This window comes from Engraulis encrasicolus, chromosome 18, assembly GCF_034702125.1.
Source record: "Engraulis encrasicolus isolate BLACKSEA-1 chromosome 18, IST_EnEncr_1.0, whole genome shotgun sequence".
In the NCBI taxonomy this organism is placed as follows: domain Eukaryota; kingdom Metazoa; phylum Chordata; class Actinopteri; order Clupeiformes; family Engraulidae; genus Engraulis; species Engraulis encrasicolus.
In genome coordinates, this window is record NC_085874.1 from 47,672,692 (window position 1) to 47,692,691 (window position 20,000).

At 47.2% G+C, this 20,000-nt stretch overlaps 1 protein-coding gene across 3 annotated transcripts in view; it reads right to left on the reverse strand.

Moving 5' to 3' along the window:
• ppp2r5a (protein phosphatase 2, regulatory subunit B', alpha isoform) overlaps positions 1-20,000 on the reverse strand; it is a 134,333-nt gene that overhangs the window by 27,245 nt on the left and 87,088 nt on the right. For all 3 annotated transcript variants that reach the window (XM_063223735.1, XM_063223736.1, XM_063223734.1), the window contains one exon: positions 1,382-1,512. In XM_063223735.1, coding sequence (XP_063079805.1) covers positions 1,382-1,512 — 131 coding nt within the window. The remainder of the gene's footprint in view (positions 1-1,381; positions 1,513-20,000) is intronic.

Genomic DNA, 20,000 nt, shown 5'->3' on the forward strand with positions numbered 1-20,000 from the left:
TCGTGTGATGTCTCCAAATATGTTGCTTTTCTAAGCTTGTGTGGTATCGGATGTGGTGGCATAATACGGCTTGTTGGTTTGGGGTGCCTTGAAATGTTTCATGAATTGAAAGGGTGCCTCGCCTAAAAAAGGGTTGAGAAACACTGTGCTACAGTACTAAAACGTAATTGACCCATTTGGTCATCTGTGAGCCCGTTTACATTACCACAATAATCTGGTTATTAAAATACCGTAAACAGGTTATTGGAGTAAACTGTTTATTCTCGTTTACATGCAGTCTGTCTGTAGCTTGTGAAATGTTCAAATGTTTGACACGAAACTGGAATTCAAGGCTTGTCATTGGCTACTTATCACTCTAGAATGTCAATAACCCGATCATAACCTGTTAAAGGTGTATACATGTGTTAAGAAATCAGTTTATTGGCCAAAAAACCTACCTGTGCGATTCGGATTTCTCATAAACCGATAATTGCAATAAACCTATTAATTGCAATAAACAGTTTACTCAGTTTATATGAGCACTTGAATGAACCAGTTACTCCAAAAACCTGAATATAAACGGTTAATTGAGGTGCAAATAAACGGGTTCATTGTCACACGTTGCAGCACTATGTAAAAGGCAGAGAGACGGACCTGTAAGAGAGGCAAACAAGGCATTTGCCCCTGGGCCCAGGGCCCTCCCGAATCTTAAGATTTTTTTCTTTGCAACAGTGTGTGCGTGCATCTAGTGTTTGTACATTCCCTGTACAGAACATTCAGCACACAAGAGCACACAGCTTATGTGATTAAAGGACATGCTTTCTTTTGTGCACATGTGACTGCCTGTGTGTGTGTGTGTGTGTGTGTGTGTGTGTGTGTGTGTGTGTGTGTGTGTGTGTGTGTGTGTGTGTGTGTGTGTGTGTGTGTGTGTGTGTGTGTGTATGTCTGTGTGTGTCTCAGTGTTGAATTTGTGCGTATGTGTGCGTATGTGGTACATATATATGTGCATGAACATGTGTAGTCTCTAAACTGGTGTTTGCATGAGCGTTTAAGCTGTTGTATGTATGCATGAACGTGTGGTTTTGAATGTACTGTATTGTACATACAGTAAACGTACTTGTATGCATATGTGTGTATGTATTGTAAGTGTTCATACGTGTTTAAGTGTGTGTGTGTGTGTGTGTGTGTGTGTGTGTGTGTGTGTGTGTGTGTGTGTGTGTGTGTGTGTGTGTGTGTGTGTGTGTGTGCACGTGTGTGTGTGTGTGCGTGCACGTGTGTGTGCGTGTGTGTGTACATGTGTCTGCGCGCGCGTGTGTGTGTGTGTGTGCGTGTGCGTGTGCGTGTGTGTGCGTGTGCGTGTGTGCACGTGTGTGTGTGCGCGCGCGAGTGTGTGTGTTCTCACCGCAGAAAGATGTTGTTGATCTGCTTGCGGATGAAGGCGCGCAGGCCCAGGAACTTGCCGTAGATGCGGTGGAGCACCGTCTTCAGGAAGTCACGCTCACGAGGGTCCTCACTGTCAAACAGCTCCAGCAACTACAGCAGAGAGGAGAGGGGGGAGAGGGAGAGAGAGAGAGGTAGGGAGAGAGAGAGGGAGAGAGGAGAGGGGGAGAAGGAGAGAGAAAGAGAGAGGGGGGGGGGGGGGGAGAGAGCGATTGAGTGTGTGTTAGAGAGAGACAGACAGACAGAGGGGAATAGAAAGACAGAAAGTGTGTGTGTGTGTGTGTGTGTGAGAGAGAGAGGGAGAGAGAGAGAGAGAGAGAGAGAGAGAGAGAGAGAGAGAGAGAGAGAGAGAGAGAGAGAGAGAGAGAGAGAGCGAGAGAGAGAGAGAGGGGGGGGAGAAAGAGAGAGAGCGATTGAGTGTGTGTTAGAGAGAGACAGACAGACAGAGGGGAATAGAAAGACAGAAAGTGTGTGTGTGTGTGTGTGTGTGAGAGAGAGAGATGGAGAGAGGGAGAGAGAGAGAGAGAGAGAGAGAGAGAGAGAGAGAGAGAGAGAGAGAGAGAGAGAGAGAGAGAGAGAGAGAGAGAGAGAGAGAGAGAGAGGAGAAGGAAACAAATACAACTGTAAGTCAGAGGTGCATAGTACAATACAGTGCAATACAGTGCAATACAGTGCAATACAGTGCAATACAATACTACAGTGGATTGTTAGTCAGTATAGCGTAACTCAGCAAACAGCAATGTCAGCAGTGATTCAAAGGATATACACACCCTATGAAAGGTCAGGAAACCAGGACAAAACATGTTAAAAGTGGATCAAGTCTTCACCTAACCAGGAAAATAACGTATCGAATGTGGATCACATCTGCAACAATTAAAGGGGCATGCCACTATTTTGGGGCTTAATACAGTTAAAATCGTTGGCTGGAGTTTATAAAGGTGGTAAAGTGTCTTATTTTTCATGTAAGCCGTTGTCTTGCTTTAAGACAAGTGAAAAGAGGGAGCATGTCGCTAAGCTAGTGAAAGTCAATGCATCCATGTAGCATGCTACAATGCTACACGGATACATTGACTTTCACTAGCTTAGCGACATATTCCCTCTTTTAACTTCTCTTAAAGCAAGACAACGCTTAACATGAAAAATAAGACACTTTACCACCCTTATAAACACCAGCCAACGATTTTAACTGTATTAAGCCCCAAAATAGTGGCATACCCCTTTAAGGCACCTTGTGTTTTTCCTTATTACTTTATTGGTTAAACAGCTACCACACACATGCACAAATTCAACACTGACACACACACACACACACACACACACACACACACACACACACACACACACACACACACACACACACACACACACACACACACACACACACACACACACACTAAACTTATGAATACAGATGGACACACACAGTTTTTGGGCACGGAGCACATTTTCTACGATAGAAACCAGTGAGTGTCCATGTGTCATCAGCATAACATCCTCTCATTCAAATGCATTGCCTTCTGGTGCTGTGTGTACTGTATACACTACACTTCAGAGAGAGAGAGAGACAGAGAGAGAGGGAGAGAGAGAGAGAGCGCGAGAAAGAAAGAGAGACAGAGAGAGAGAGCGAGAAAGAAAGAGAGACAGAGAGAGAGAGAGAGAGAAAGAAAGAAGAGAGAGAGAGAGAGAGAGAGAGAGAGAGACTGAATCCCATTTCACTCCTTGGCCCTACGCCTTTCCCCTTCCTCTCCATTTTGGGCGTTCAGGTGTAGGCGTAGGGCTGTCCCAATTAACGTTAAGACAGAGGAGAAGGGGTAAGGGGAAGGACTTTCTACCCCTTCAAATGGAGATTTTTCAGACTTAAAACGGAGGGGTAAGACAGATTTCCACGAAAGCATTGTGAATGGCTTTTAAAAAATGGCGGCATCCGCAAAAGCACACAAATATAAGTATTTTCGCCATAATTTACAGGTTTACAGTTGTAATAATTGTTTCATTGTCCCATTGTGTAATGGTCATTTTCTCCATAAAATGCACATGAAAGAAATCGCTATTAACGTCAACCTAATGCATGGAAGTCGTAAATGCTATGAGTGTCATTTCGTGATTGTCTCAATTCGTAGGGGTAGCCCTACGCCTCACAGCTCCCATTTGAAGGGACGAGGGGCAAGGGGAAGGCGTATGGGTGAGGGTAGAAATTAGTTCAACAAAGACGCTTTTGCACACCTCTGTAGTTGGGCAGGTGCGTAGGATGTTATCCCAGCGGGGTTGTCAGTCAAGTGCAAAGAAATCCCGCACACTGTCCATTTCACCAACAAACTTCAATACAACGTTTCGGTCATCCGACCATCTTTTAGTTAAGTTACCTTACGTTGTATTAAAGTTTTTTGGTGGAATGGACAGTGTGCGGGATTTCTTTGCACTTGACTGAGGGTAGAAATTAGAAATGGGATTGGGCCAGAAAGAGAGAGAGAGCGAGAGAGAGATACAAGGGACAGAGAGAGGAGAGGAAGTCAGTGAGAGACAGGCTGTCAGAAAATAGGGAGGTGTGTGTGTGTGTGTGTGTGTGTGTGTGTGTGTGTGTGTGTGTGTGTGTGTGTGTGTGTGTGTGTTTGTGTTTGATTGAGTGTGTGTGTATGTTTGCGTGAGTGTGTGTGTGTGTGTGTGTGTGTGTTTGATTGAGTGTGTGTGTGTGTTTGCGTGAGTGTGTGTGTGTGTGTGTGCATGTGTGCGTGCATGTGTGTGTGTGTGTTTGAGTGTAAATGTGTGCGTGTGTGTGTGTGTGTGTGAGTGTGCTGGTGTTTGCCTGCATGTGTGTAATAGCTGGAGGTCATAAAAATCCCATTTTGTGTCGCACTGTGTTGCACTGTGCTGTGTTGCGCTGTGCTGTGCTGTGCTGTGCTGTGCTGTGCTGTGCTGTGCTGTGCTGTGCTGTGTTGCGCTGTGCTGTGCTGTGCTGTGCTGTGCTGTGCTGTGCTGTGCTGTGCTGTGCTGTGCTGTGCTGTGCTGTGCTGTGCTGTGCTGTGTTGCACTGTGCTGTGTTGTGTTGCACTGTGCTGTGTTGTGCTGTGTTGCACTGTGTTGTGTTGTGCTGTGCTGTGCTGTGTTGCACTGTGCTGTGTTGCTCTGTGCTGTGTTGTGTTGTGCTGTGTTGTACTGTGTTGTACTGTGCTGTGCTGTGCTGTGCTGTGCTGTGTTGCGCTGTGCTGTGTTGTGTTGTGCTGTGTTGCGCTGTGCTGTGTTGCACTCTGCTGTGCTGTGTTGCGCTGTGCTGTGCTGTGCTGTGCTGTGCTGTGCTGTGCTGTGCTGTGCTGTGCTGTGTTGTGCTGTGCTGTGCTGTGCTGTGCTGTGCTGTGCTGTGTTGCGCTGTGCTGTGTTGCGCTGTGCTGTGCTGTGCTGTGCTGTGTTGTGCTGTGCTGTGTTGCGTTGTGCTGTGTTGTGCTGTGCTGTGCTGTGCTGTGCTGTGCTGTGTTGCACTGTGCTGTGCTGTGCTGTGCTGTGCTGTGCTGTGCTGTGCTGTGCTGTGCTGTGCTGTGCTGTGTTGCACTGTGCTGTGTTGCGCTGTGCTGTGCTGTGCTGTGCTGTGCTGTGCTGTGTTGCACTGTGCTGTGTTGCGCTGTGCTGTGCTGTGCTGTGCTGTGCTGTGTTGCACTGTGCTGTGCTGCACTGTGCTGTGCTGTGCTGTGCTGTGCTGTGCTGTGCTGTGCTGTGTTGCACTGTGCTGCGCTGCGCTGCGCTGTGCTGTGCTGTGCTGTGCTGCGCTGCGCTGTATGACTTATGTAATAGTCTGCACAGGCAGCCAAGGACAGAGGAGAGGAGAGGAGAGGAGAGGAGAGGAGAGGAGAGGAGAGGAGAGGAGAGGAGAGGAGAAGAGAGGAGAGGAAAGGAGAGGAGAGGAGAGGAAAGGAGGGGAGAGGAGAAGAGAGGAGAGCGGAGCTGAGGAGAGCAGAGGAGAGGAGAGAAGAGAGGAGAGGAGAGGAGAGGAGAGGAGAGAAGAGAAGAGAAGAGAAGAGAAGAGAAGAGAAGAGAAGAGAAGAGAAGAGAAGAGAAGAGAAGAGAAGAGAAGAGAAGAGAAGAGAAGAGAAGAGAAGAGGAAAGGAGAGGAAATCAGGGGAGAGGAGAAGAGAGGAGAGGAGAGCAGAGCCAAAGAGAGGAGAGGAGAGGATAGGAGAGGAGAGGAGAAGAAAGGAGAAGAGAGGAGATGAGAGGAAAGAAGAGAAGAGAAGAGAAGAGAAGAGAAGAGAAGAGAAGAGAAGAGAAGAGAAGAGAAGAGAAGAGAAGAGAAGAGAAGAGAAGAGAAGAGAGGAGAGGAGAGGAGAGGAGAAGAAAGGAGAAGAAAGGAGAAGAGAGGAGAGGTGTGTGTTTGTGTGTGTGTGTGTGTGAGAGAGAATGCCAACCAATAGACAGTGACACAGTGTGTGTGTGTGTGTGTGTGTGTGTGTGTGTGTGTGTGTGTGTGTGTGTGTGTGTGTGTGTGTGTGTGTGTGTGTGTGTCTGTGTGTGTGTGTGTGTGTTTATATGACTAGAGCAACACTAGGGTGCTAAATTAAATTCCTGTGCGTCTCTGTAAAGGCTGACAGTGTAGGACTACACCACAGTGAGTGCATTCCAATATGCGACCATGTGTTCTCCACTTGTGCTTGTGGCCTCACCCCGCCTCTTGGCCCCTCCTCCGTGGAGAAAACAATAAAAGTTTCCCAGCTCTCAGCCTAGCCACAACAGCTTTTGGTAGACTGTTTTTCATTCACCATCCAGTTTGCAAATGAGAACATGAATTTACAATTGATGCAAGGTTGCATATTGGAACGCACACAGTGAGTGTGACTGCTTACACCAGTGAGCACATGCCTATTACTAGCTGAGTTGCCAGATGAGACTGCTGACTAGCCGGGTTGCCAGATGAGACTGCTGATTTCTGGCCCAAAAAACACCAGTTTGGAAGCATTGCAAGCACTACAGTAAATCCCGTCCAAGCTTTTGATTTCTAATGGCCATAAATCGTCAGAAAAAATTGTCGCCCAATTGTCATTTTTTACCCCATTTACCCACAGATGGTTATCCTAAGCAGCCCAATTGGGCGGGAAAGAGCCCAATCTGGCAAATCTGATGGCCAACAAGCTCATGCACAAAAAAAACCATGCATTTACGACCCTCCCAACATACACTACACTACACTACACTACACACACACACACACACACACACACACACACACACACACACACACACACACACACACACACACACACACACACACACACACACACACACACACAAGCAAATAAACGCAAACGTGCACACACATACAGACAGACACACGCATACACACATACAAGCTCACACTCACACACGCACACAGACACACACACGTTAATGTGTGCAACCTGTGTGTGTAAACAAAGCTGTGAGGAAATGGTGTGTGTGTGTGTGTGTGTGTGTGTGTGTGTGTGTGTGTGTGTGTGTGTGTGTGTGTGTGTGTGTGTGTGTGTGTGTGTGTGTGTGTGTGTGTGTGTGTGTGTGTGTGTGTGTGTGTGTGTGTGTGTGTGTTTGTTCGTGTGTGTGTGTGTGTTTTCCCAGAGTCGACACAGGATGTGTGTGGAACAACCAATCATCCTCTCAGCTAAACATATGACCTCACACACAAGGGCAAGGTACAACATGCATGCACAAGGCCAAATGTGCATACAATACATATACACGCACACGCACGCACGCACGCACGCACGCACGCACGCACACACTTAAAACGCCCAGTCTGTCTTTTTCTGTTACACACACACACACAGATGTATGGATGCACAGACACCACACCATACCCACACACTCACACACACACACACACACATGCACGCACGCACGCACACAGGCACACGCACGCACGCACACATGAACGCGCGCACACACACAGAGACACACAGAGACACACAGAGACACACAGACACAGACACAGACACAGACACACACACACACACACACACACACACACACACACACACACACACACACACACACACACACACACACACACACACACACACACAGTTAGACAGGACCAAACAGGATGCAGCTGGGATCAATGGGCTGACCCTGTTATTTAAATGAAATGGCTGAGTGTGTGTGTGTCTGTGTGTGTTTGTGTCAGTGTGTGAGAGAGTGTGTGTGTGTGTGTGTGTGTGTGTGTGTATGAGGGAGTGTGTGTGTGTGAGAGAGAGTGTGTGTGTGTGTGTGAGATGTGTGTGTGTGTGTGTGAGATGTGTGTGTGTGTGTGTGTGTGTGTGTGTGTGTGTGTGTGTGTGTGTGTGTGTGTGTCAATGTGTGTGTGTGTGTGTCAGTGTGTGTGTCAATGTGTGTGTGTGCGTGTGTGTGTCAGTGTGTGTGTGTGTGTGTGTGTGTGTGTGTGTGTGTGTGTGTGCGCCTGTGCGCGTGTGTGTGTGAGAGAGTGTGTGTGTGTGTGTGCGTGTGCGTGTGTGGTCTCCTGCAGCTGATGTTGTTTTCTCCTTGCTGTCCAAACAGCGTGTGCAACAAGAGTGCTGAACAGCACATTGAAAAAAAGGGAAAAAAGGAAAAGAAAAATATCCATCTGTCCTTCCTTCCTTTATCCTGCTCACAATGGTCAAAGCTCATGACCTAGAGATGGACCCCTTTAAAAATAAAATAAATACATCAATAAATGAATACATAAATAAGTAAGTAAGTAAGTAAATACAGTACGTGAGTAAGTAAGTAAATAAATATAACATGTACCAACCCCCCCAGGACGTTTGGCAGAACAAATGCACACCAGGGCCCCAGGGCAAGACAATGTTATGGCCCACTATATGGCCACAATAGGGGCCCCTCGACCCCCCCCCCCCCCCCCCCGCATACCATTTCAGTGAAGAGTGAGACAGAAATATCTCTCTCCCTGGTTTGAATGTATTGTGTGCTACATGTTCAGTCTGTGTGCAATACATGTATATTATAGTTAGTATATTTGTGTGTGCTGCTGAAGACCCTAATTGCCTTCAGTAGTACTCTACTCTACTACTAATCTCAAATGTCTTAAACTCTTAAAACACGGGCCTTAGCTGTTAACAGAATGGAAGTGACCAAGGCTTAATGTATTACTAAAGACCGTTTGTAATCTCAAGTTGTTAAGGACTACTATGATAGCACGAAAGTGCTTTCAATGACCAGTACAGTGTTGAACGGGACAGTGTGCACTTGAATAGGCAAACACGTAACATTTGAAAGCCGCATAGCTTTTAAACCTTTCCACCAAGACTGCATGTTTTGCTGACGGTAACTTAAAAAATAATGCTGATTCACAGCAAAGCATTAGAGGTGTTACAGTAGGACTACTCTGGTAAAAAAAACAGAAAGAAAACAATTTGCTGGCCTGGAAAGTGATCCTCAGTTTCAAACTCAAATGTCATGCTTATATAATTTACTGTTGGCCCTATTTGTTTGTGATCAAGAATTGATTGAAGTCTAAGTAAGGGATAACCGCCTACGAGGTGACCGTTTTTTCCGAGGTTAATGGCGAGACGGCGGCTCCGAACTCTTGCGACGTGCGCAGCATGGAGACAGAGTTGCCTCCGCCAAGCCATTAACCTCGTATAACTGGTCGACCTCAAAGGCTGTTATCCCGCTTATCTGCCGTTACGGTAGGGTACTTTTCTTTACTCTCTTACTGTCTGTAAAGTTGTAGGAACCATGTCAACTACACCAGAATCTTGTGATCAAGATAGCGGACGTTGCTATGCAGGCGTCTAACTTAGACACATTTACAATCTTTGTTTGGCTTCCCGACGTTGTGATTGTTTAATTTTCCGTAGTTTTTCCGTAATTTTCCGTATGTGCATGGTTTCCTTAGATATCGTTGGCATTCCAAGCGTAGGTTCTATGGGGCGTCGCACGCTTGACGCCTGGCCAGTTCTCAGGGATAAATGGCCACCCCATCAGCCAATCAGAAAAGAGAATTCCTTTGCGTAGGCAGATAATCATGAATAACCCCAGAATGACAGGAATGATGATGAAATGAAATCTAGCGAAGTGAACTGCCTGCAACATTGTTGCTTGAAAAGCAGGAAGTGGTACCCATAGCAATGAATGAAGTGCTAATCTACTTTCTCACAAAGTCTTAGATCAACAAATTAATAGAATATTATTTAAACGTATGCCGACCGGCTGATAAGCAGGGTAATAGCTTTTTGAGGTGTCCCGACATCAAGGGGAAAATGGACTTGGTAGAAATGACTGCGCTCGCCGTCGGGCTGTCCATTATTTCCCTTGATATTGGGAGACCTCGTTGGCCGTTACTCCTTACTATGGCCGCTGACAGCTTTGGCTGGACCCAGGTCAAAGTGATCTGAAAGGGCCCCCTATCCAATACGTATGGAATAGCGGCCAACGAGGTAGGTCCCGATATCAAGGGAAATAATGGACGAGGCGGAGCGTTCTAAACAGCCCGACGGCGCAGCCAAGTGGCCTTGGCCCGTCCCCTTTGTGTCCCCCTCCCCCCCTGTTGGCGTCCCTGCTCCTTACATAAGGGTGTCCCTGGCCTGGGCACTGGGCACTGAGCACTGGCATGGGACTGTGACCTGCCACTGGCATCGGAGGCTGGCTGGCACAAGAGCTGGAGAAGTGAAAATCAGGGTTAAGACTCCTCAGCGTCAGAGAGGGGTATTCTAAGTAAGGGGTTTAGAGGCCTTCTAACCTTCTTATGCTGCCCCTAGAGTGAATGAGGAAACCTCAGTCCACACAGAGTAATAGGGGATTTGGTTTACCACTAAGAGAAGTGAGTAGAGGGAGTACACTCACAAAAACCTGACCCACTAGCCCAAATGACCTAGCCTCGCACGCCACCCTACATACTTCCGCCAAGAGATTGGCTCCATGAAATGGTAGTATTATGGGATGGTCAGGACCAGGCTACAAATGACCCGGACTTTGACTGCGTCCAAAATGTTAACTCATTCACTGCGAAGTGCAGTACAAAAGCTGCTACTGTTCATTTACACTTTATACACGTTTTATTACACGTTACGGCCTCCACGGTACACTACATAGTGAAAATTTCAGATAGTGTGTATAGTGCTAGTTATATAGTGATTGACAGAGATGTTGAACAGACGACAGGAAATGGTTGAGAGAGAGAGACATAAGAGAGGATCGAGTAATTACCTCGGGTCGGAATCGAATAAATGTCAGCGCCGTAACAAATGTGGCCTTTTTTTAATTGATTTTTTTACTTTGCGCCTTACTTTGCGCCTTACTTTTGGGCCTGCTGTCATCTGATTAAGTTACAGGTGCATTCATCCAGAATGCATTAATCATGCACAGTGCTCAAGTTCAACATTACATTACATTACACTTGGCTGACCCTTTTATCCAAAGCAACTTACAGTTATTTACAGGACATTGGTTACAGTCCTTGTAGCAGAATGTGGTTAGATGCCTTGCTCAAGGGCATCTCAGCCGTGGAGTACAGCAGGGAGTGGAAGGGTGGGATTCAAACCTGCAACCCTCTGATCTAAAGCCCATCTCCTTAACGATTAGGCCTATCTCTATTTCAGTAATTTAACACCAAGGCCCTGCCATGGCCGAACGATAGGGCACCAGGTTACTACACCGGCGACCCGGTATTCCAGCCCGGGTCATTTACCAAACCTTCCCAGTCTCTATCTCCCAACTCATTTCCTGTCCCCTTGTATGTGTCCTGTCACAATAAAGGCATAAAAAGACAAAAAATATCTTAATTAAATTATTGAACACCAAACAAATTAAGTTGAGGAAAACTGAAGTGCAAGAAGAGTTCCCTGATGGTTTACTGTGGTGGAGAACAAAGACAGAGGCTGCTGAGCGTAAGCACACAGATCTGGTGGCGAGAGTTACAGGTTACAGCACAGCAAGATCAACATGGGTAAACAAGACACGTGTGTGTGTGTGTCACCTTACGCCATCTGCCGTGTCTGCCTGACTTCCAGTAGGTGTCTTCACTCCAGTGCGATCTTATACTTGCTGGACATGGACACGCCAGTGGTTCCCAAAGAAATACATCTATTAACCACACAAGTGAATTTTGTCCGCGACCCCCCTTCAGTACCCTGACCCCCAGTTTGAGAACCACTGCCTTGTCTGCCAGGATCTAGTTGCCCTAGTGCCATCTTATACTTGCCTGGACATGGACACGGATACACGGATACACACGTAGACCGGCCTTGTTTTTCTCAGGCTCATTAATATCAATGGGGACTTCAGCACTGCCATGGCCATCCGGTGTTGCACTCGCCTCCCATGCGGCTGACCAGGGTTCTATTCACGGCCCGGGGCCTTTGCCGGCCCTTCCCCTGTCTCTCTCCCTATTCGCTTCCTGTCTACCTCTCGTGCTGTCCTGTCCATAATTAAGTCTAAAAAAGACAAAAAAATATCTTCAAAAATAGTGGTGAATGTGTGTGTGTGTGTGTGTGTGTGTGTGTGTGCGTGTGTGTGTGTGTGTGTGTGTGTGTGTGTGTGTGTGTGTGTGTGTGTGTGTGTGTGTGTGCGTGTGTGTGCGTGTGTGTGTGTGTGACTGCCCTGCATTGGAGTTCTGCTAGGGCTGGGCGATTCACCCTGAAAAAAAAATCTAGATTTTTTCATTACCAAACTCGATTCACGATTCACGATTCGATTCAATACCCCCCCCCCCCCCCCCCAAAAAAAAAAAAACACAGAAAAAAACTTGAGCTCTCTAGGCCCCAGTGTGGTGTGTGTGTGTGAGAGAGAGAGAGAGAGAGAGAGAGAGAGAGATGAGAGAGAGAGAGAGATAGAGAGAGAGAGAGAGAAAGATAGAGAGAGAGAGTAGGCTGTTTGTGTGTGGTGGTGCCTCTGGTGTGTGTGAGTGAAGCCTACTCGGACTGGACAGCTTATATAGCATAGTACGTATAGCAGTGCTTTCAAAGTGGGGCCTGGGGACGCCTGGGGGGGGGGGGGGGAGGATGCCAGGGGGGCCGTGGCAGATTGGCAGGGAAATATAGCAAAATTAATTGAATGACCTAAGTAGCTAAAATAAACCAAAATATAAGGCTTAAATCCCAAAGGAATATTTTTTTTCTTTACAATATTTATGTATTGTGCTTTCTGTAGTACCTGAATGGTCTTAGGAATACACAAACTTGATCATGGTGTGAGACTGGGTGCACAGAAAAAAAAAATAGTGTGGCACGTCCCATGTCAGGGGGGGGCTTTGCTGTATCTACCTGTATGTGGAGGGCTCATAGTAAAGTTTGGGAACTCCAGGCCAAAATACCCTGATGTAATTTTATCTCAGAACATTGCTAATAGAAATGACCAATTGGGATTACATTGAAACATCTCAGAGAAAGAACAGGGGGGTAAACCCTCAGGCACTGTTGAGATTTGTCGTCACGTGCCATCCATCCCCACAATATATTAATATGATGCATTATAGTGCAGATGTATGGAGGCTCTTGTCCCAGATGAACAAATTTAGCAATTGCCTGCTGGTTTCCCATCAGAGCCCATAGTAATGCGTCTAAATACATGTCGATGCATCTGAACATTGCTGCGTTAACACAGCGAAAACATTTTGGAGCAACACCCTAAAACAATGCTTACTTCAAGACGGTAACGTTTGCAAGCCTGAGTAGATTAGATATCGCGTTTCTTTTACAGCTGGTAATTTCTCCAGACTGCAATACACAGGTGGTAAAACTCTCGGCGAAGTTTACCTATTTCGCCGCTATCTTTACTGACATGGCGCGTTCAGACGCGGTTACTTTACCACAAGTCTCCTAACTAGTCCCGTCCGAGTAGGGCTTTAGAGAGAGGGGGAGAGAGCGGGGGGGAGAGAGCGCGCGAGAGACAGAGTGCTCCGGTTGCTTGGGTGTGTGTGAGCGTGTGTGTGTGAGCGAGAGAGGGAGGGAGAGAGATTCCTTTCAACTCACATATGTTAGTTAAGATCATACAGGCGAGGAAGCAGCGCATCCAAAACTTTAAGCATATGTTGAAAACCTCTCTTCTCTGCCGAATAAATTGGAAGCATATCGTAGTAGGTAGTTCTAGGCTAATTGCATCCGTGATTGCTTTCCACCTTGCGCCACTCTTGTGGTAGGGGTAGAGTAGGCCTAGTTTGTTTAGCATTTTCTCCGCGAGATGTTTTCGTTTCAAATATTGAAACATGCCTACGTTACGACAACACTGTCGTTCACAATTTACAAAGTGGTAGGTTGTTTAATTCATCATCAAAACGATAGGAGGTAGTGTCACCTTTTTTGAACAGGAGCCCGTATTCCTCGCCCGTTTCACTATATTTCTGTCAAACCACTTCACTCACCACGTTTGTTTGTACATGTAATGGGGGAGGAGACACAGAGAATGCACTAGGCAGGCTAGACCTACGTCTTCGCCAAGTGGCGAACGTAATGCAATGCGCTGTGCGCTTGGATACATAAACTGACAGATGATTAAAAAAAAATCGTATAAGGCGATTTCTCAAAAAACAAATCGATTTGACGTTCAAACTCGATTTTAAAATCACATCGATTTTTTGCCCAGGCCTAAGTTCTGCCCATACTCAACATAAGGGGGAAGTGGGAGAGATATTGGTGTGTGTGTGTGTGTGTGTGTGTGTGTGTGTGTGTGTGTGTGTGTGTGTGTGTGTGTGTGTAGATGATGTTTATGACGAGTGCAGCAGGAAGTCTACATGAAGAAGCCAATGATACAGCAAGTAAGGACCTCCTTGGAAGAAGCTGAACACACATACACATCCTCAGCGGACACACACACACACACACACACACACACACACACACACACACACACACACACACACACACACACACACACACACACACACACACACACACACACACACACACACACACACATATCCTCAGCAGACACACACGCACGCAGGCACGCACGCACACACACACACACATCCTCAGCAGACACGCACGCACGCACGCACGCACGCACGCACGCAAGCACGCACGCACACACGCACGCACACACGCACACACACACACACACACACACACACATCCTCAGTGGACACATTTGGGTGTCATGACCCTCTGACCCCCTTTCTCTTCCACAAACGCGCATGCACACACACAAACACACAAACACATGTGTACACGTACACACACACACACACACACACACACACACACACACACACACACACACACACACACACACACACACACACACACATCCTCAGTGGACACATTTGGGTGTCATGACCCTCTGACCCCATTTCTCTTCCACAAACGCCCATGCACACACACAAACACACATGTACACACACGTACACACACACACGTGTACACATGCATGCAGACACACACATATACGCACATCTCTCTCTCTCTCTCTCTCTCTCAAACACACACACGCACGCACACACACATATACGCACACATCACTCTCTCTCTTTCTCTCTCTCTCTCTCTCAAACACACGCGCACACACACACACACACACACACACACACACACACACACACACACACACACACACACACACACACACACACACACACACACACACACACACACACACACACACACAATCACTCTCTCTCTCTCTCTCTCAAACACACACGCGCACACACACACACACACACACGCGCACACACGCACACGCTTTCTTTGAATCACTTCTAATCTCTCTCTTCATCTTTCCCGCTCAGTCTTTCTCTCCTGTCTCTAGCGCTGTTCTCAAATTTCTGTCATGTGTTATTCCGTCCAGTCCTCATCGGTGTTTAACAAAGTGTTTTTCAACGGGGGCTCTACATCCGTCCAGGGGGCGTTGGGGAGGCCTAGGGGGGCGTTGGGGAGGCCTAGGGGGGCGTTAGGGAGGCCTAGGGGGCGTTGGGGAGGCCTAGGGGGGTGTTGGGGAGGCCTAGGGGGGCATTGGGGAGCCCTAGGGGGGCGTTAGGGAGCCCTAGGGGGGCGTTGGGGAGGCCTAGGGGGGCGTTGAGAAGGACACAACTGAGTGGGGGAGAGGCTTAGGCACCATTGGGGGGCATTAGTCTATTTTATTTCTCAATACTAAGGGGGCATCGGCAGGCTTACGATGAGGCCAGGGGGGCGTTGGGAGACTTATGGAGGAGGTCAAGGTGGCTTTTGTTAAAAAAAAAGGGTTGAGAACCACTGGTTTAACTTAAAGGATAACTGCGGTATTTTCAACATTAAGCCTCATTTCCGAGTTGTCTGCAATGTTCTAGAACTCCCCTCACCGTTTTTTTGATGTTTACTGCTGTCTCGGGTATTTGCCAAATTTTGATTCATCCCAACCTGCTTCAGAATGGCAAGTCGCCTGCATGTCCGACCACGTCCTTAAAAGCACCAAAAACGTACATTTTCAAATATATCAACTCACCGGAGTAGTTACTGGTCTTCACTGGTAATCCATATAAAAATTTGTTGCGAAAAGATGCTTCTGTCGTGTTTAATTTGACATGTTGTAAATCCCATTGAGTTCTATTGAAGACTGGATGCTCGTTGATATTACTCCGCCACCGAAACCGGAAAGAGGACATGTTGTAGTTGTAGTTTGTAGTACAGATACGAATTCAACAAAAATAAAACAAATAATACTAAGAAATTTACAAAGAATATATAATCTGCTCCTCCAACTTTCCAACACAGTCTCTCTCTGGTGTACCGATTACTGACTGCCTAGTTTCTCTATTTATTTACATGCTCAAGGACAATGAACAATCGACATCAATGGCGCCATCAAGTGGTGTGGAGTGTAGCACATCAGATTCAACTGCTAAGTGGAAGTTTATCCACGGCTGTGTGAAGGCTAAGAAAATAGTTCGTGCATGAACGAGCTGCCAAATAAAACATGACAGAAGCATCTTTCCGCAACAAAATTTGATATGGATGACCAGTGAAGACCAGTAACCACTCCGGTGAGTTGATATTTTTGAAAATGTACGTTTTTGGTGCTTTTAAGGACGTGGTCGGACATGCAGGCGACTTGCCATTGTGAAGCAGGTTAGGATGAGTCAAAATTTGGCAAATACCCGAGACAGCAGTAAACATCATAAAAACAATGAGGGGAGTTCTAGAACATTGCAGACAACTCGGAAATGAGGCTTAATGTTGAAAATACCGCAGTTATCCTTTAACGCGTAAGCAACAGTAACCAAAATGTTTCCATGCCGTTGTCACATTGAATGGCAAAGCACTGGGCACTGAGGAAAACTCCTCCTGTGCTGTGTGTACATACTGTATATCCCCGCACACACGCACACGCGCACACACACACACACACACACACACACACACACACACACACACACACACACACACACACCTCCTTCTACTTCTGTATATCACCACGCTTGTTTATAGCCTGTGGACATGTGGAACTATACGCGTTTATAGCTGTGTGTGCGTGTGTCCGTGCGTGTGTGTGTGAATGGTATGTTTGCGTGCGTTTGGGTGTGCACGTTTGCGTGTGTGCGTGTGTATGAGCACTCACCCAGCGTCTGGGTTAAAAATACCCCATCTGCATGGGAACCGTTGAGCCCAAGGGGCTGAACAGGTCACACACACACACACACACACACACACACAGACACACAGACACACACACACACACACACACACACACAGACACACAGACACACAGACACACAGACACACACACAAGCAAGAACGCATGCAAACACACGCCAACGTCCACATGCTCGCACGCACGCACGCACGCACGCGCATGGTGGATAGAAGCCCGGGAACTCTCTGAGGAGCACCATGGGTCAGAGAGTCTGTGTCTTGGATAGTTAGACTAAGGGAACTCAAAAGAACGCCATCCTTAGATCTGTAGTCTGTAAGAGCAATTCAGAAATGTGTGTACACATACATGTATACAATACTTCAATAGCATTGATACAGCTGACACTATTGGAAAATGCACAAGCAAGTCTGTCTGTCTGTCTGTCTGTCTCTCTCGCTCGCACGCACGCACGCACGCACGCACGCACGCACACACATAGGCACAGTCGCACACATACACACTGAAGTAACAGTGAGTTTGGGACTAGGAACACTCTATGACGGGTAGCTTGGTCAAAGTTAAAAAACAAAAACAAACTAACAAACAAAAGGAAATGCCATAATATCATAATATCAGAAACTAAACACTGGACGCCCTCTGCAGTGAATTACTGTATAATATTTGTTGCCACATATCATCGGAATAACAATTCCAACGTCAACATTACACTCACACCCGCAAAATGACATGTTGGTACCACACACTGTTTTGATATCTGTGTCTCCTTGACAACACCAACCAAACTAACCCATCTGTCATCAGATCTGAATCACCACGGCGAGGGATGACGGCCTCAATAGGGCTGGGCTGAGTAACATTATGGGATGCTTATTTTCCTCAAGTCAAGTCAAGTCAAGTCAAGTCAAGTCAAGTCAAGTCAGCTTTTATTGTCACTTTCTTCATATGCGCAAGTCATACAAGGAAAATGAAAGGACATAAGGACATAAACATGTACAACACTGACATTTTACAGACTGACAAAGTTGAACTTCGGCTTTTTTTCGCACACCTCAGCTGGCAGGTGCGTCGGAGATGGCACCATGGGTTACTCAGCAATAGTTCAAAGAAACTCCCGCACACTGACCATTTCGCTGTTCTTTCTTTAATAAACGACGTTTCGGTACTAGACCTTCATCAGATGATGCCTTGCCTGATGAAGGTCTAGTACCGAAACGTCGTTTATTAAAGAAAGAACAGCGAAATGGTCAGTGTGCTGGAGTTTCTTTGAACAGACTGACAAAGTGCAAGACAGAAGGACTGGTAACAATAAGTTGTTAATAATAAATACAGCACAAATGAACATTTAACATTAAACATGATCAATGATTCAACCACTTCCTCCTCTGTCTCTCATGTGTGTCTCTCTGCAGGAGGGTTTGTTGTGGAGGTGAGGAGGCCTATTTGCCTGTCGTGTGTGTTTACTGTATCAAAGGCTCTCTGTGGCAATACAAGGGTGTTACATAACTGTGGAGATCGTGTTTGACACGTGCATGCATGCACAGCTGGAGTGCAGATATGGCGGTGGGGTGGCTCAGTAGTGTGTGTGCGTGTGTGTGTGTGTGTGTGCGAAAGAGAGAGAGAGAGAGAGAGAGAGAGAGAGAGAGAGAGAGAGAGAGAGAGCACTAACCCTATGTTTGTGTGTTTGGGGTAGGACTACTGTGTGTGTGTGTGTGTGTGTGTGTGTGTGTGTGTGTGTGTGTGTGTGTGTGTGTGTGTGTGTGTGCGAGAGAGAGAGAGAGAGAGAGAGAGAGAGAGAGAGAGAGAGGAAGAGAGAAAGAGAGAGAGAGAGAGAGAGAGAGAGAGAGAGAGAGAGAGAGAGAGAGAGAGAGAGAGAGAGGGAGAGAGAGAGAGAGAGAGAGAGAGAGGGAGAGAGGGATAGATTTCGTCGTCGTCTTCTCTCTGCTCTGTGGTCAGAGCGGCCGCCACCATCTCTTTACAGTGCGCTCTGGCTCTCTAGGCCTCTCTGACTGTGAAAGTAGTTTTGCTTGCATCGTGTGTGTGTGTGTGTGTGTGTGTGTGTGTGTGTGTGTGTGTGTGTGTGTGTGTGTGTGTGTGTGTGTGTGTGTGTGTGTGTGTGTGAGATTGTCGTCTTCTCTCTGCTCTGTGGTCAGAGCGGCCGCCACCTCTTTACAGTGCGCTCCACATCAGCAGTATTAGCAAGCCTGCCTTTCCTTCCAACACACACTTTCTCACGCCCACACACACACGTGCGCACACACACACACACACCCCCATACACACACAAGCACGCACGCACGCAGTACGCACGTAGGCACGCACACACACACACACACACGCGCGCGCGCACGCACACACACACACACTCCCATACACACTCACAAGCATTCACGCAGGCGCACGCGCGCACGCGCGCGCGCACACACACACACACACACACACACACACACACACACACACACACACACACACACACACACACACACACACACACACACACACACACACACACACACACACACACAATGCAAGCAAAACTACTTTCACAGTTAGAGAGGCCTAGAGAGCCAGAGAGCCCCATTAATGCCCAAATGCACTACGGTCTGAGTGAGATGAAGTGAAAGTGAAAGCCCATTGGGAAACTCCAACTCCCATTGTCATTGTGACACAGCACTCCACAGCACACAAGTGAACACTGCACACTGCACACAACGAAATTGCATTTATGCCTCACCCGTGCAAGGGGGCAGCCCTCAGTGGCGCCCCATGGGGAGCAGTGCGGTGGGACGGTACCATGCTCAGGGTACCTCAGTCATGGAGGAGGATGGGGGAGAGCACTGGTTGATTACTCCCCCCACCAACCTGGCGGGTCGGGAGTCGAACCGGCAACCTCTGGGATGCAAGTCTGACGCCCTAACCGCTCACCCATGACTGCCCCTGATGGATGGGAAGTTGACTCTTAGAAGTAGGGCTGGGCGATATGGAAAAAAACAATATCACGATATGGATTACTTTATTTCACGATAATGATATATATCACGATGTAGCACAATTACATACGTTTTCAG